Here is a 17,500-nt window from a genome sequence, read left to right on the forward strand (position 1 = left end):
ATGTTGCGAACCTTGCTCGTTTCGTCTTGTTAACATTTTGATTCAAAACATTATTAACGTTTTATTGTGTATTTTATCTATATATATCAGTATTTAAGATTGGATTGCCGTTATAGGCTACAGTAAGCATGAACTTTATAGCACAATAAACATGTTGTACTTCCCGAAAAAAAAGGTGTCATATTACACCCCTACCTCCCCATAACGGCCACCTCTCCACAACGGCCACTTTCTTCTGTCCCCAAGGTGGCCGTTGTGGAGAGGTTCAACTGTATGTATCTTACGTCTTTACTCAAATGACTTGTGAGCATGAATCGAATTAACGTTAACGGAAGTACAGTCGAACCTCCCTTGGTGACCACCTCTCATTAGCGACCACTTTTTCCAAAATACCAAGCCTTTTCAAGTCAAATCGATGGAACCTCTCGTAGGCGAACACCTCTCGTAAGCGACCACTTTTAGAGATGATTGTTTAAAATTTTCAATTGTTTTTAACCTCCCGTGGGCGACTACTTGACACACAATCTGCTGTATCTCTCACGGGCGGAAATTGAAATATGTGTCGCCTTAATATATTGGCCACATCATTACAGCGGACGACGTAAAACTCACACTCGGAGCAACTGGAAGTGTCTCCTGATATAGCTTAGCATTGAAACAATTAATAAAATACACCTGCACTATACTGTACACTGAAATAAACTTTACTCGGATTGAATCCCTTGTAGGAGAGTCCAGTGTGTTAAGCTGTCGTGCGGTGTGTAATGATTTAATCCTTAATGTCAGTGCACGTTTTGAGCTTAAACTAAACTGACACGCGTGGCCTCTGAGAGAATAAAGTGCGTTCAACTGTCCTGCAGCAGTTTGTTAGCTCCAAGGTTATCGACGCACAAGTGCGGGATTGTTTTGCAACCTACAGGCCTGCTGGTGTTTTTAATGCTGATAACCACGGACATCACAGGTTTTATAAAAGAGTAGTTAACTTTTTGCTTATGTCGGTTCTGTTCCCTAGACATCGCCACCTGGAGTGATAACAGTCAAGTTTCTTTCACAAGAATTGTCTCACACGCTGTATAAAGTAATTTGTGAGATACAATCAATCATTATAGACCCCAAGACTTTTTACCTAGAATAATTTTGGACCAGTCTTAATATACTTGTAGCTAAGAAAAGTTATTGCTATGGGTTTCGATAAGCACTGGCAAAAGGGTTAGGTCTCCGCAATTACGATATGTAAATTACCCGAAATTTAGACCACCTGTGGTCTGACCTATGGTAAGCGACCACCTCCCGTAAGCGACCACATATCTTTATGGGTGGTCGCTTACGGGAGGTTGGACTGTAGTTTACTATTCAATCAAAAATGTTACGAGATACGATCGCTTGCTTAAAAATGACTCTGGAATGACAACAATAACTGTCACTAAAAGTAACTAAATTTCATAACAACTATAAAGTAGCGTTTTACAACATATTATTACAAGTTTTGATCCATATTTCAATATTATGAGTCGGTAGTTCATTGTCATTGGCACTCTTATGGCATCACTTCTATCTCAACACAATAGTTAATGAAAATCCGCCCCCGTGAATTTCCCAAATTTTCTCTTTCTCATCCAATGATAATCATCCTTTCATAAGCGACGACATGCTGCAGAATTCTTTAGTGCTGATTTATTTACTCGTCAGCTGACTCGTGACTTTGGCTTCCTTTGAGAGCCGATCATGTCAGTGGAGGTGGTTCGGATTTCCCGATTTTATTCATATTCCGTATAAAAGTTTGCCAAGTGAAGAGTAGGGAATCATCCAGTTTGGATTCGAGTTCGAGTTGGACTTCGAGTTAGAGTTCGAGTTAGACTTCGAGTTGGACTTCATGAAAAATCGATAATATCGATTTGACACACGAAATCAATTTATCGATTTTCACCGATTTCCGTCATCCGTAAAAATCGCTTACGCCTCTTTCTACCCTTCGGGCGACGATCGTTTTCTCACAGGGGACCACCGCCGCTTGTATTATTTCAACGACGCGTAATAATCAGACGCTTTGTTCAATCACGTTCTTAATTGTATCAACAAACTCAATTTGACTGACGAGCCGCTGAGCCGCTTGACTAAAACGTGTCAGTCTATTTGACTGGCGATGCGATGTGAGTCACTCGCACGGGTCAAGTCTCGAACTGGTGGGAGCTATTGAAAGTGTATGGATGAGAAAACAAACCCGCGATTACTAGCCTCGCAGAAAATTCAAAATTATAAATGCACGGAAAAGACAACTAACCGCCAGGCTATATCTTTCGGGTAATTAAAAATCTGACCTACTGTGGTTTAATACTAACCACTCGACCGTCTAAGCATATAAAACTACCTACAGATAAATCCAACGACAAAACGTTATTTGTTTATTCAGTATCTTCCAAAAGACTGTTTAGATCGATGATGAAACGAAGACAACACTTACATTGTATCGCCACACAAGAGAGAAAATCAATGGAACTAAAACTCACTGAAATCGCGCTCAATCGTTCCAAAAACCACATAGGAGAAAGGACAACAGACAAGGGAGTTCAGGTACGGATATTTTTTTATTGAAAATTCGTTGGTATTTTTAAATTGAACAGATCGAAACTGTTTTCTTTTGTTGTACACCATTTTCGTTTTCGTATAGACCATGCTTAGGTATCTACATTTTTCGAAAAAAAAAATCGTATACATGCCATTCTTCGTTTGGGGAAGACGGGGAGAGGTGGGGGGGGGGGGGGTCCGATTTCATTTGGGAGCCCTTCCAGAGCGCGCTCTCGCAAATAGTGAAGTATTTTGCTTTTTGTATTTTTATATTAGTAAAAAAAAAATAACGAAATATCTTGCTTTTTGTATTTTTATAGTAGTACAACTCCGATTCCAACTCGAAGTCTAACTCGAAGTCCAATTTGAACTCGAACTCGAATCCAAACTCGATGATTCGGGATTCCCCCCGTGATGACTTGTCACTGATACGTAACATTGTTCCATATGATAACTGAGACACGTTTATTACGACTTGATGACATAAAGCGGAAAGCATAGGTGACGAAACCTGGAGTGCAAACAGATAATCCAGATAAAGCTCTAACAAATCCTTAGAAAAGTTTTCTAAGGATTTATGAGAGAATTTATGAGAGATACCAGGGAGTAGTTACCGCGTACGCGATGTTTCCGTCCTCTCATGGGGGAGTTGCACAGACAACAACAGCACCCCAGGAATTCAAGAGCCTTGTTATCGATAACTCTTGTTTGAATGGTCCATCATACTTCAGGTCAAATTTCATCCGCAGACGAATAATAAACATCATTGCATTAAATTAAAGTGCACCTCAACAGCTTTTATTGAAAAAAGGTCAAACACAGAATTAGTATACGTGGAAGAAACACTTTGTACCGCAAACCGTGCTAAACAGACACACACATCATACACCTGAATCGCCACCGCTAACGATTTCCCTACTAGGTCAAAAATTTTAACAACCGGAGACTAATAAATTGACAACATCACTGGAAAGCTGACTGCTTCAAATCTTTTATTCGAAAGACACTTAAGAATTTCATCCGAAGACTCAAAAGTTATAACCACCTTGAACAGAATTTCGGACAACATTAAGGGAAAGTTTCGATTAAGTGCAGTATACCGTTACGCCGTGAAGTGGGGATAATATTTTCTCATACCCCAGTGCGATTACTAAATAAAATAAAACTGTTGGAATGAAATGAGTGATACAGTCAACTCTCATCTTTAAAATAGTGAAGCGTTTTAGGTAATTTTCGTCAAAGCCAAATTTGTCTATAAAAACATACCCGAGAAAGAAAAGGACATTTTGCGAGTGGCACACAATCTTGAATACTTCAATGTGCGCAGTCTTAAAGTCTAGTAATAAGAAATAACTCCTCTTTTAGAATGCTGCCGCTAATCAATATTTTTCTATTTTTTCTCATTTTCAGCTTAATTGAGGAAGAGCATCTGAATTACAGCAGATCAAACTAATCGTTTACGTTTTGACCAGCGAGGTTGTTAAGGTGTAAGTAAACTATTAACTTTCCGACACTAAATCAATTTGGCACCTAATTTGTCAAACCACTTTCGACGGCTAATTTGGGGATATAAAACACGCCTGGTGTAAAAGAGGCTTCATAACATACACAAGAGTTCTCAGCTCAACAAGCGTACCAGTGAAGTGAGTGACACTGTTCTCAGCTCAACAAGCACAAACAGTGAAGTGAGTGACACTGCACTCAGGTCAACAAGCGCAATAAGCGAACCAGTCAAGTGAGTGAGGACAGAGATTACCAGAACACTACAATGAACAACAGTACCAGAACACTACAATGAACAACAGTATCAACAGTAGCGCAACAGGAACCTACTTTGAATTAAGTCCGTCTTTTCAGTATCCAGTTGTAGCGTGTCACATATTAATTGTGGTCGTAGCAGTCGTTGGCAACCTCATGGTATGCTACGCGATAATCACCAACAAGAGCCTTCACCGCAATCCCACGAACCTGTTTATTTTCTCGTTAGCGTTCTCCGACCTGCTCACAGTGTCTTTGGCAGTGCCTTTCGACATAGAGGCCATTATCCTACAGGGTGCTTGGAGACATAGCGAAGCATTGTGCGAGGCTTGGATAACAATCTACCTCATCGCTGTACCCACTTCGATTTTGACCCTCCTGGCCGTCAGCATAGATCGTTACAAGAGCCTCAGCGATTCCCTGAATCGCTTTCGACGTCACAGATTCATGACTCGGAAAAGAGCGTTGATTATCAGCATGCTTATTTGGCTTTACAGCTTCCTGTTCGCCTTAATCCCCATCATCGGTTGGCGCTCGTATGACAAGTTCGTCTATGAGGGGGTGTGCTACTTTCCTTTCACTAAAGAATACATAACACTCAGTTCCGTACTGAACTTTATTCTCCCGCCCCTGATCACTTTTGGTATTTACATCAAGACATACCTCATTGCTTGCACTCACGAGGGTACCTTTGTCGGTGAAACCTCACATAACTTGCGTTCCAACGAAGAAAAGAAAGTTTACACAAGAAACATACAAGCAGCAAAGAAAATCTCCATATTTGCGGCGGCATTCTTCTTTTGCTGGACCCCATTCTCCTCCATTAGCATTGCTTCCACTCTATGCGAGCCTTGCGTTGAGAAAATTCCACACGAAGCTAACGTGTTACTCCTGATGTTTGGTTACCTTAACTCGGCGCTCAATCCATTCATTTTCGCCTTTCGTAACAGCAAGTTTCAAGCCACGTTCTCGGGTTTGTTGCGCCCATTCAAAGTCCGTTCCATTGCTAAACGTATCCGTAGGCGCTCCACGACTCTGCAAGACAGCGAAGTTCGTCTCCACTTGGCGAAAGGAAAACGAGGCAGCCTGTTAGGAAACACGCAGTCATCGTTGTGAACAGCTTAAATGATTAAAAACCTTCCGTTGAGTAAAGTGCCCACATGTATTCTGTAATGCGAGAGGCATTGAATCTTTTATCGCAGTTGTACCCAGACCTCTGACGCTTTAAAGAGACTAAACAGACCTGGGTGCGAGATTAAGAAATCACTTCTGACAAGAGCCCATGATGCAACATGAGGATCGCGTGTATACTACAAACAGTACTCTTTGTTATCACTTGTGCGTCGTTACTGATCACGAATATGCTCCGGTTATTTTTAAGTTGCTGGGTTTTAATGCTTTTTAAAGTAGCTAGTTTAGCGATTTCTTTTATTTAACAAATTCGACGCTTTGGTTAATATAATTGTATATTTTAAACTTTTAACAATGGAAATTCATAATTAATCAAACGCGATAGAAAGAAGTGATTTTTTACAGTTTATCAGAGGGATTCTCACTTGAGTGTCGAAGGTAATGGCGCCTTTGGCTAGGTTAAATTGGTTGGTAAAGTCTCGCGCCACTTTCTCAACTAATGAGTACCCGCAAAACAAAACCAATCGTGACTTGATCGCACGTGCTTTCCTGCGCTTGTTGCCGGCTACACTTGATTTTCTTCGAGTTATGATTGATCCATCGCGCTGTTTACGTTGGTTATGTCTGGTTAGATTAATAACTTTGAGTTCGGTTTTAAGACACTAAAATGAAAACCGCTCCAAGGTTAATCATTTCAAATTACGCTGTCTACAATTATTCTTCCATCATGTCTAGCATGGAAAGCAGAAAAGAGATGAAGCTGTGTATTATGCCAAGCTCAAATTTTTCAGCAGTTTTACAGAGGTTGATTTACTTAGTTGCTCAAGCTTCGAACGTGTCGTACGCTTTTTTCCCTAAATTTTTGCAAGAGTTGGAAAGACAATGAGATTAAGAGACTATATTCTCCTTGTATAACCTTTATAACGGTACTTGTTTATAGGCATAGTCATACTGGAAAAACATCCATGGCGTTAATATTCTCCAAACAAAACCACTACATTTAACCATACCGTAAACGCATTCAGGGTATGCTCAAAGGCTCGCCGTTTTAAATACAGGGGTGCCCAGATACATAAATAACATCGTTGATTTGAGGTGTACTGAGGACGTGGCAGACACTTGCTGCTGAAGAAATTTCTTGTTGTAGTTTCTCACAGCGGTTAAAGGCACTATGTCAGCTGGAGCACATGCGTAGTAGAGTCCACTTGATACTAATTTGCATACAATTCGTCACGGGATTTTTGGTATTCCGCCATTGCAAAAGAGCTCAAAAGTTTGGCAACAAACAGTTTCTGTAAGTACTAAAGAACGTTTGTAAATAAAACATTCTGCTAACTTTCCGAAGATAAACGCGATTGAAACATGAAAACAGCTTCGTGAACTCCCCGACGGTATTTTAAAAAGTTAGGTCAACTATTTCAAAGTCCTTCTCATCAACGCGCGCATGCGCCGGAGGTGACATAGTCCCTTTAAATGAGCGTTGCATGAAGCAAAGTATTAACCAATATTGATGCTCAATGTGTACAGTTTAAAGCTGAATTGCAATATTTAACTTGGAAAGACAATGATACGAAAATTAAAGGAAATGAAGTGTAAAAGGTAAAAATATGTTAATAAAATGAACATGCAACAAAAAATTCGAAGTCTTTTAAGTCAATCCTAAGTTTGGCGACCCCACCCGGTTTTGAAAAGGAAATTATTCTGGCAAGCCTGGTTTAGCAGACATTCCCTTAATACGTTTGGTGCAAATTTACCTGACAGCTTGGTATGCCTGGTTTAGGCAGACAATTTTTAGCACGAAAAGCCGTGTTATCTTGGTCTACTGATCTTGGTTTCCTCATGCTTGAAAGGGTGCGTCGGACTGAGGCCGGACTCTCGAAAGTCACGACAAGGTTAACCGAGCCTAAGAAGGGATTCAATCTTTCAATTTTTTTGGCACACGTATTTCAAAACTTTGTACCAAAATTTCATTGTAGCCAATCGATAAAAATATGGATTTGACAAAAACGCCTACTGGGCATCGGGGTTTCGAGGACCCCCGCCTGCCACCTCTTCCTGGCAGTGCGTCTCTCAGACTCTCGAAAATATTTCGAAGCCATAAAACTATTTTACATGCACAAAATTCAATGCCCAAAACTCAATATTTGATAATTTTTGAAAGTAAAAACATTTTAAGTTTTCCAAGATTAAGAAACAAGTTGAGTTAGTTTGTACGAAAATAACCGGCAATCTGTAGAAAAGGGGGTAAGAAAACTAGATTTCGGTCCCAAAAGTTCTTCGGGACTCGGCTTTGAGAAGCGGACGCACACCTTGCTCGAACTGACACGGATCGAACAGTCTAGTTGGTCTGTTTTTTCCGAGTTTCAGTTCAAAAAATGCCAAATATCAATGATACCAAACCCGCCAAGATTCATTTAAAAAACTACCATCGGCTCACCTTATGGCTGTAAATATGGAAGTCAGTCGTGCTATGATCTTACGAGCTCCTTACCATCAACTCGAAACGATCACCCAACAACAACAACAAGCTTTCTTTGCATGACTATAACAAATACAGTATTGCAAAAGCTATTCATAGCTAATTATTGATTCGTTAACTAATTCCTAAGATAACTTAAAATCAAGAGAGGATGCTTAAAATAGAATAAAATAAAATAAATAAAAAATAATAAATATAAAAGAAAAATAATAAAAAAATTAAAAATAAATAAAGAAATGAAGTACTGAAGTCTTTGCTTATTTTAAACTATTCATACCGTAGAAGTAATCATTCCGGAGAGAAGTTTATCTCTTAATTCGAAGTACGAGGAAACAAATGAAATTAATTGAGTGTTAGTAATAATACTAATAATAATAATAATAATAATAATAATAATAATAATAATAATAATAATAATAATAACTATATTAACATGCCAAGGAATGTAGCTGAGGGGAGAAGTCCCCTCTACTAATAGTGGACACCTAACTAAATTCTAGCTGAAAAAAAAAATGAATTAAAATTTACATCGTAAACCATATTAATAAAATTTCATACATCAATCGCAAAAATCATGTAAACCCTAGTCATTCTCGGCATAGGTTGCAGCCTCGACAGTTATTGACATTTGCTGCTAGGGCAGTAAGGTCCTGATTACGTATGACTCTTTTAAATTGCTTCAGAGAGGGTTGATATCTTATTCTAGGAGTGAGATCATTCCACAGTTTAGGCCCTAGGTAACGAAGTGAGTGTTTTCCATATGTCACCGAAGAAAATCGAAGTTGAAAAAATTCTCGCTTCCTTAAGTAATATGAACCACTGTCTAATTGGGAAAGATTACAAAGTCTCTGTGGCATTAATTCATCCCTAATCTTATACATGAAGATGGCAATGTCCTGTAATCGTCTGTTGTATAACGATGTTTATAAAATAGTTAGTTGAGTTCATTAGATGCGATAGTAAAGTTTAGATAGGATAGGTTCTATTTTAGTAAAGAACATATCTCTTAAAGAAGAGTAACTTTGGCAATCTAATAAAAAATGAATTTCGTCTTCAATGGTTTTACAGTTGCAAACATTACACACCCTTTCATTACGGTGTATGTTGTCGTATCTTCCCCGTTCAATCAAAAGCTTGTGGCTGCTTATTCTTAGTTTCACTAATGCTTTCCTAGAAGAGTTTTTCCTTGTGAGATCTAGGTAAGCAGAGGGGCTATTAGGTTTTTTTGATTGTGTAATAAAAGTTGAGTTTTTGTGAGTGTTGAAGGGTTTGGTGCCAATAACAAATATATTTCTTTTTCATAAGATCTATATATTGTTTGATGTTATTTTCATTCAATGTGTAACAATTAAAGTTGGGGAAATTATGGTATTCACTCATCTTCATGAGACTGGAGTAAAAACTAGTTTGACCGCTATAATGAAGGTCAACAGATATTCTTAGGGATTGTTTCACTATAGAATGTCCATCCTTTCCTTGGAGTCAAAGAGGAGCAAATTAATCAAAGGTCTGAGCCGGGGTGTTTATCTTCCTTTGAGTTTTGTTTTTTGTTTGTATTTTTTTTTTGTTTGTTTGTTTAACAAATGGTAATGTGGCTAAGCTACGCACACATAATGGTGACGAATAACCGAACTCTGCTTAAAACCAAAAGGTGAGCCATGTAGCAAGAATTTAGTGACATGAATGCCTGGGAAAAGAATATCAAAGTGCATTGAGGACACACCCAACTAAGGGCGGTCGAATAGGATTGCACACTCATAATATTCACCAGGATACAAAGTATGGATTATGCCAACGCCGGCAAAGACAAACTGTTATGCACGGAAGGCAAACAACAGTTCTGTAGAACAGTGAGTGCAGCCAAATTAGAATGCGCCCAATTAAATAAAGGCAGCAAATCAGTAACACAAACGGCTGTCACTAAAACAAAGGCATGGCGAGGGAAGTACGTAAACTTTAAAAGGCTCGACTGGGAAATGAAATGAAACGTTGAAAATTCAACAAGACGAAATTGAACTGAACAGGCTCAAGGACCTTAGGATTGCTCCCCTAAGACTACGATGGTATTTTTCCTGACCCAAGGAATTGAGATGCACAGCATCACGTGCGTAAAAGTTCAGAGTGGGGCGCCAAAACCCCCTATGGCCCCAAAAGATAGCATAAGGTATAGGCTCTAAAACTACCCGAAGGTATTTCGTTAACAGCTTGGCCTTACGATGAAAAGCCACTGCGCCCTGACGCATGATGATCTGGCACACGCAGATAACCTTAACACCGTAAGTGTCATGCAAGAGCCTAGCAAAATCTTCAATAACTGAGCTAACATGTAAAGGGTCGGAGTCTGTTAAATCATTGGAACCCAACTGCATTATAACTATCTCCGGTCGAAAGGACTCGATAACATATTCAAGTCAAGATGTAGCGTTTTGGAAACCGTACGGCCACCGACCTCATGCCATTTTATAAAGGCACGGTGAGATAATTTAAAATGAACATGGAAATCGTAAGATTCACGGGACAGGGAAAGGCGCAAACGGCGAATAAAAGAATCGCCCAGAACTAGAACACGGGGCTCAGCCATTGAATAACAGGAAAGATAAAATGAAAAGAGGGTACTTGCCTAAGATGCTGAAAATTGGTTCAAACCAGCGATGTGAACCACGTGATGGTGAGCGATCGAAAGGGGGCGAGCACATGGAAAAGCTCCCCTGAGAATGATATAGTCCGGAACACCCTAAATTCTGATTGGCTGGAAACAAGATAGGCTTAGACCCTGCCGCCTTGGCCTGCAAACCATTATCAAATGCCTTGACATAAAATCCCATTATGATGTCGTCATAACGGTGTCTTTTTACCCTCACTCCTTCCTAACCAGCGATCGACTTGACTTATCCCAGCCTTGTAGTTTCTAATCCTCTTTCTGTCGTCTAATTGTTTTTAAATATTCAGCTTGGAGTCCACAACATCCAAAATTATAACATTGGCGCGAAAACAGGACGCGCTCTTCAGTTAAATTATTTCCTTTTAAGGATGAATGACTTAAAAGTCATTCCGCAAGTATCGTATTTCGCATAATTATGCCATGCCGCAGGTCATGCCACATGCTATTCCGCAAACTCATGCCGCCTTTTACCCTCACCGTAACTCCGAAACACGGCAAAGGTTGTTTAACGAGAAATACATAATAACATATTTAAAATGAGTTAGCCGGCTACGTAGACTGTTCGAGTGTGGCAGGGAGCCAACGCAGCGCTTTTTCATTCGGCAATGTTTCTTTTTTCTTTCAGTGTTCACTGCTGTTTCATGGCTATTCTAAAAACCTCTGCAGACACAAATGCGGGACAAAGGCGCAGCTTGACTCATTGTATAAAAACTCTACATCGTGTATATACAATCTATAAAAGAAAATTAAGATTTAAGCACTCTCACTTTTAAAGACCTTTTTTTGTAAGCCAATCGCTCACAAATGCTATATCTCTTCCTTTAAACTCTTTCATCTCGTCCAAACACGTATTTATAGCTGTTGGCGTCTTCGGCGCCCCCCCCCCCCCCCCCAAAAAAAAAAAAACGATTTGAAACCTGACACTTCCGGTTCAATTTTCCTCACCCCACCCAGGCAAGGTCAAATGTCCCACCCCCGGGAAGACCTCACCAGTCAAATTCCCCACTCCCCTGGCACAGAAAATAGTCAAATGCCCGCGGTTTGCCCGGGGGGGGGGGGGTTGAAGTTTCAATTTGATCGGCGCATTATTCTATGTGATCGAGTTCTTTGCTAATTAAAAGAGCCGCTATTCATCAATGGTGACCATAAGAAGATTAAAACAAAGAACATTTTTATTTCCAGGGGCGTTGGAACCCACTTACTTAAATCAACCATAAACCTAAATAATGGACTGTCACTGAGGTATCAATCAAGTCGAATTTGGATGGCGCCATATAGTGTGACAGGTAGAATCAATTCTGGCTCAGCATTTTTCATTTCATGTTTCAAAACCTTCCTTGCACAAAAGTACCTCCAATATGCAATAATTGAGTCTGAGAACAAATAATACTGCTTCCTCTGTTAAAGCACAAAACCCCCTCATTTTTACCTGTACGACTCAGGTACACTGGACCTACTTTAGCAAACCCTTTTGGTTTTGATTTTTTAAGGGATTACTCCGGTGTCCTTGTTTTTGATAGAATCTTATTCATTTGGATTGCGTTTCCAAATTGTTTCCTCCATGCCGTTTAGCCGGCATGCATAAAGTCATGGAAAGGAAAAGAATTGCTTTCTTAAATGGGAATGGGGTAAAATTAGAATACTAAGAACAAATGACCTGGTCAACTGTGTTGATAAAACAGTCAGTAGTCAGAAGTGAGATTAACTCTAGTGATTGATTTTTGGAACGAGAGTGAAGATTGAGTGAGCCAGTATACTTCTTTTTACAGCATACTTTGCGGTATACCAGTATACCGCGAGAGTTTAATTAGCCACTTGGGTCGCTGATACATAGAGAGGTATGTGGAGTCCTCTAAAGAACTGAAAGTAACTAGAATACGACAAAATTTCAGTATGGAAAATATGTTTATTCACACTAAACGTTTGATCTTTCATTAAGTCTCAAGAGAAAGAAACTTCCTTGATTTAAATTCAGTTTAACTGATTAAGTATTTAATGAAACTATCAGAATTTCCCGTTACGACTGGGTGACATCGACAATCGGCCAAGAACATCGACAAAGAGCCGATCAAAACAAAAGCGACCTACTAGAATACTTCTTCCATTGAAAACAAGAGATCAATATGATTGTGCCGACGAGCTTCATTCGAGTTTAAAAATAAATTAAGCTGCGCTCTGTTGGATAAAGATAAAGGTTGTCTACTCGATTGGCATGGTTTAGCGAGGGCATGTCACATTTGTATTTCAATGATGTTAAATGAAGTCATAATGATAACAAATCCTTTTATTTTCTTGAGGATCTGGCGACGACATATCTACTCAGGTAAGTTCAATCTTCAATAAGAAATATTATTTTTGCTACAGTCAATTTTAGCGGATATACAATGGAAGAGTTGAGGAGAAATCGTTTAGTTCTCACTTCAATTTTTTTTGCAGTATTATTTTCCCGTGCTTTTCGGTTGAGCGCTTAATGTCGACACTACCCTGTAGGGTACACGTATTTCTCACACCCTAGCTAGTATACACCTTCCAAGATATTTCTTAAGAGAGAACCTTGAGTTTCCAGGCTAGGCCGAGCTTCAGATGTGTTATTTTTAAACTCAAGCAAGTAATAACTTCATACCTTAAATCATTTGGACTGGATGGTAAACCAACTATGAGCCTATCATTTGCTTTTACTTTTTTAATTACACCGCCATCATCATAACAACTCAATACACTGCAAACTGTGATCCGCTCTGATAAAGGGTTAACACTCGAAACCTCAGCTTTGAAATTTCTCGGTGACTAAATTACTTATCAACTCTGTTGATTAAACCAAACACTGATTCGTCTCTACCCCCCACCGACGCAATACCACAGTTTCTTTAGAAACTAGCTCCTTTTCTACACTGCAAATCACTTTGCCAATGAAAAGTAGAACCTATGCGTTCTTGTGAATTTTTAAACTCGAATGGAGTTCGTCAGCACAATCATATTGATCTCTTGTTTTCAATGGAAGAAGTATTCTAGTAGGTCGCTTTTGTTTTGATCGGCTCTTTGTCGATGTTCTTGGCCGATTGACGATGTCACCCAATCGTAACGGGAAATTCTGATAGCTTCATTAAATACTTAATCAGTTAAACTCAAGAAATTTAAATCGAGAAGGTTTCTTTCCCTTGAGACTTAATGAAAGATCAGACGTTAAGTGTGAATAAACATATTTTCCATACTGAAATTTTGTCGTATTCTAGTTACTTTCAGTCCTTTAGAGGACTCCACATACCTCTCTATGTATCAGCGACCCAAGGGGCAAATTAAACTCTCGCGGTATACTGGCAGATACCGCTAGAGTATACTGTAAAAAGAAGTATACTGGTTCACTCAACCTCCACTCTTTTCCAAAAATCAATCACTAGAGTTAATCTCACTTCTGACTACCCCGATTATACGAATGGTTGGTTTCATCAACACAGTTGACAAGGTCATTTGTTCTTAGTATTCTAATTTTACCCCATTCCCATTTAAGAAAGGAATTCTTTTCTTTTCCATGACTTTGTGCATGCCGGCTTAACGGCATGGAGGAAATAATTTGGAAACGCAATCCAGATGATTAAGATTCTATCAAAAACAAGGACACCGGAGTAATCCCTTAAAAAATCAAAAACAAAAGGGTTTGCTAAAGTAGGTCCAGGGTACCTGAGTCGTACAGGTAGAATGAGGGGGTTTGTTCTTTAACAGAGGAAGCAGTATTATTTGTTCTCAGACTCAATAATTGCATATTGGAGGTACTTTTGTGCTAGGAAGGTTTTGAAACATGAAATGAAAAATACCGAGCCACAATTGATTCAACCTGTCACACTATATGGCGCCATATTCGACTTGATTGATGCCAGTCAGTGACAGTCCATTATTTAGGTTTATGGATGATTTAAGTAAGTGGGTTCCAACGCCCCTGGAAATAAAAATGTTCTTTGTTTTAAGCTTCTTATGGTCACCATTGATGAATAGCGGCTCTTTTAATTAGCAAAGAACGTGATCACACAGAATAACTTCAGGCAACACCTTAAATTCGAGGAGCAAAATATTGCAGGTATCAAGTTCGAAGCGTTAACTGACGGCGAGGAAACAAATATCAAACTTTTACTCTACGGAAATTCGCTGTAATTATAAACCTTGAGGAATGTAATTTTGGCATGACCAACTGAATGTCTGTATACCATTTTCCTGAGGCATGAGGCTGCTAGGGTTAATAACAATTCCTTGCACTGCTTAGGAGTGTTATATGATGCGGTCGGGAGCTTCCCAATAACTAGCGAAAATAGTTACGCAGCGAGGAGACAGTTTCGTGGAAGAGACTGATCGTATACGCTTTTTCAACTGATGTTTAAGGAAAAAATTCCTACCCTCTAAGAGTACGAAACAGGCCACTTGGTAGTGATATTTTAAATGTAAGTATAGCGTGGTTCTTTGGGCAGTAAGCGGAAATATGGAGAATTTTTAAGTTTGGGAAATTTATAACGAGCGGCACTGGTTGAACTGAAAGAAAGATCTGGATACGAAACATATATTCAAAGCGTACTTTGAATAAGGAAGGTGATCATTGCTTAGATTTTCGGCTTTGACCAAAAAACAATCGCGTATGAAAACCTTGGTGCTGATTAGTTGATTGCGAAAAACAGTTTGACTTGTATTTTCTGTGATTTGAAGTGAGTCTGAACCGTAGCAGTGTTTTCCTGTTTCGGTGGGCATTAATTAAACGGAAACATTTTGTGCGAATATTTTTACCGTTAATAAACAACCCTGGTTGGGCGCGACAAACCCGGCTGTTTTCCTGTTTTGACACTGAAAAGAGCTATTGCGAGGACCATCGCTTTATAGCTTTGAGTGCACGACGCTTTACAGTACGTCTTTTAGTTCAGAGCCAGAACTTTACTCTGTGCCAGCGCCGGATGCGCCATGTTTACAGACAAACGCGTCTTTTGCTATTTACTAGGGCAAAACCAGTAGGGGTCCGCTATTTCAGCACCTCGTGAATCTCGTCATGTTTATTCCAATTCTTCGACTCCGTGAGTTCTTGGAGCGAGATTTAATTATAAAAATAAACGCTAAAAGCGATCGACGGTTCGACCGTTCAACGGTCCGTACTAAGTTCGGTGTTAAGGATAACTTAGAATAAACCCTGCATATTAATATGCAATTGTAATGTCTTGGAATAACTAAGTCGCCAAAGTGCATGAGAGTGCTAAAGTATTTACATAGAAACATTAAGAAATAGGGGAATAATGCATAAAAAGCTAGTAGAATAAATAACGTTCCTTTCACGAATCACATGGAATCACATGATGACAAGTGATTAGATATTAATAGTAATAAAAACGCTAAAAGGTGTAGTAAGAAACAATGAAGTGTGGGATAATTAATAAACAACTTCGCGCGGATAGAATCACATTGTTTGTTAAGCTTTGGTTTGAACTCACAGATGAAGGGCATGTTAAATATTAGGCAGTCGAGCTTGTGCTGATATTTCCTCAGGAGTTTGAAGTTCCGTGCAACATTCTCTGGCTCCTTCAAGTTCCATCCAGGATCCCTCGAACAAAACACCATCCTACAATTTATGGAAGCGTAAATTATGGAGACTGATTGTCCGCAACTACAAGTTCCTAGAGAGCGAAAAGGTGCCATTAGAATTGCCATCGCATGTAACACTACTAAAGACACAACTAGTCTCAAAAACAGTTTATCGTACATCAGTCTAAAACACAACATGAAAGCTCGACTACAAGCATGTTCGCGTCACAACTTACAACGCATGCCTGAGCTAACTCGGGCTCATGCCCTACGCTTCACTACCCCCTCCCATATAAGGTCAGAGGTTAGAGATTAAGTTAATAAAAAGTTAATAAGCAATTGTTCCAACAAGAGTAAGAGGCCACGTAGGGTAAACAACAACTGTCCTAACATAGTCTTCAAGCCACGATGGCTCCCTTCATTCACGTCTCGGTCTAACTGGAATTTGTCTTGATTCATTGTTCTCAGAGGGGACCTCCGGCTGATAAGGTACTTCCGGAGGCTGTGCATCCGGACCAAGGGTAGCACTCGCGCCCTAAACCTAAGGCGTTTGATGGCCCTCTGTGGACAGAACAACAGGAATTTCTAGCCATTCTAACTCGACCCCACCAGTGTCATCAGCCCCTGCCTGAGTTGGCTGTAGCACATCTCTCGACTTTGATCGTGCCGCTTCTCCGGAAGTGGTTGCTGGAGGAGGTTTCTCATAGACTGGCGGCGGAGTTAAACATGGTTTCAGGTAATTGAAATGGACCACCTTTCTGTTGCGTCGCTCCCCCACTTTCCTCCTCTCCTCTTCAATGCAATAGGTAACATCAGTCAGGGCTTTCACAATTTTCCAAGGACCACACCAAGGTTTAAGGAATTTCTTCCTTCTTGACCTGGCTCGGTTTCGATACCAGACTCGGTCTCCTACATGAAACCGCTGACCATGGCACTTGGTGTCGTAATAAGCTTTCTGAGTTTTCTGTGCCCGCTTGAGGTTCTCTCTCACTATGTGCTCTGTTTCCTCCAGTTGCTTCTTCTGCTGAACAACATAATCGGGATAACTCTGTCCCCCTCTCTGGGGCGGTGACGTCTCTAGCTTCAGAACTGCGTCAAGAGGCAAAATAGCTTCCCGGCCAAACATTAGACGGTAAGGTGTAAATCCAGTTGACTCATGCACGCTGGTATTGTACGCAAGAACCGCTTTTGGCACAAAGTCCGCCCAGTCCCGGCGATGGTCAGAAATCAATTTGCACAAAATTTTTACCAGTGATTTTTTTAGCCTCTCCACTTGCCCATCCCCCTGAGGATGATATGGAGTTGTTCGAGTTTTTGCTGCATCAATTAAATCACACAGTCCCTTGAAGACAGCT

The 17,500-nt window shown here is 39.9% G+C and overlaps 2 protein-coding genes across 5 annotated transcripts in view; both read left to right on the forward strand.

The window, feature by feature from the left end:
- LOC146486980 (adenosine receptor A2b-like) overlaps positions 1–17,500 on the forward strand; it is a 74,125-nt gene that overhangs the window by 29,120 nt on the left and 27,505 nt on the right. For 3 of the 4 annotated variants that reach the window (XM_085091264.1, XM_085091281.1, XM_085091272.1), the window contains exon 3: positions 6,910–7,134. The exons of the other annotated variant lie outside the window; for it this stretch is intronic. The gene's annotated coding sequence lies outside the window, so the exon portion shown is untranslated. Of the gene's footprint in view, positions 1–6,909; positions 7,135–17,500 lie in introns of those variants that run through there. 4 annotated transcript variants of the gene reach the window in all.
- Positions 4,343–6,391, forward strand: LOC146486981 (adenosine receptor A2b-like). Its single transcript, XM_085091309.1, has one exon. It carries the CDS (start codon positions 4,360–4,362, stop codon positions 5,437–5,439), a length of 1,080 nt encoding a protein of 359 aa, XP_084947435.1. The 5' UTR covers positions 4,343–4,359; the 3' UTR covers positions 5,440–6,391.

This window comes from Pavona decussata, unplaced genomic scaffold (assembly GCF_977016875.1).
Source record: "Pavona decussata unplaced genomic scaffold, jaPavDecu1.1 SCAFFOLD_19, whole genome shotgun sequence".
NCBI classification, from domain to species: domain Eukaryota; kingdom Metazoa; phylum Cnidaria; class Anthozoa; order Scleractinia; family Agariciidae; genus Pavona; species Pavona decussata.

Excerpts from the sequence above, each read along its gene's own strand:
- LOC146486981 (XM_085091309.1), top strand. The coding sequence starts at position 4,360 with ATGAACAACAGTATCAACAGTAGCGCAACAGGAACCTACTTTGAATTA.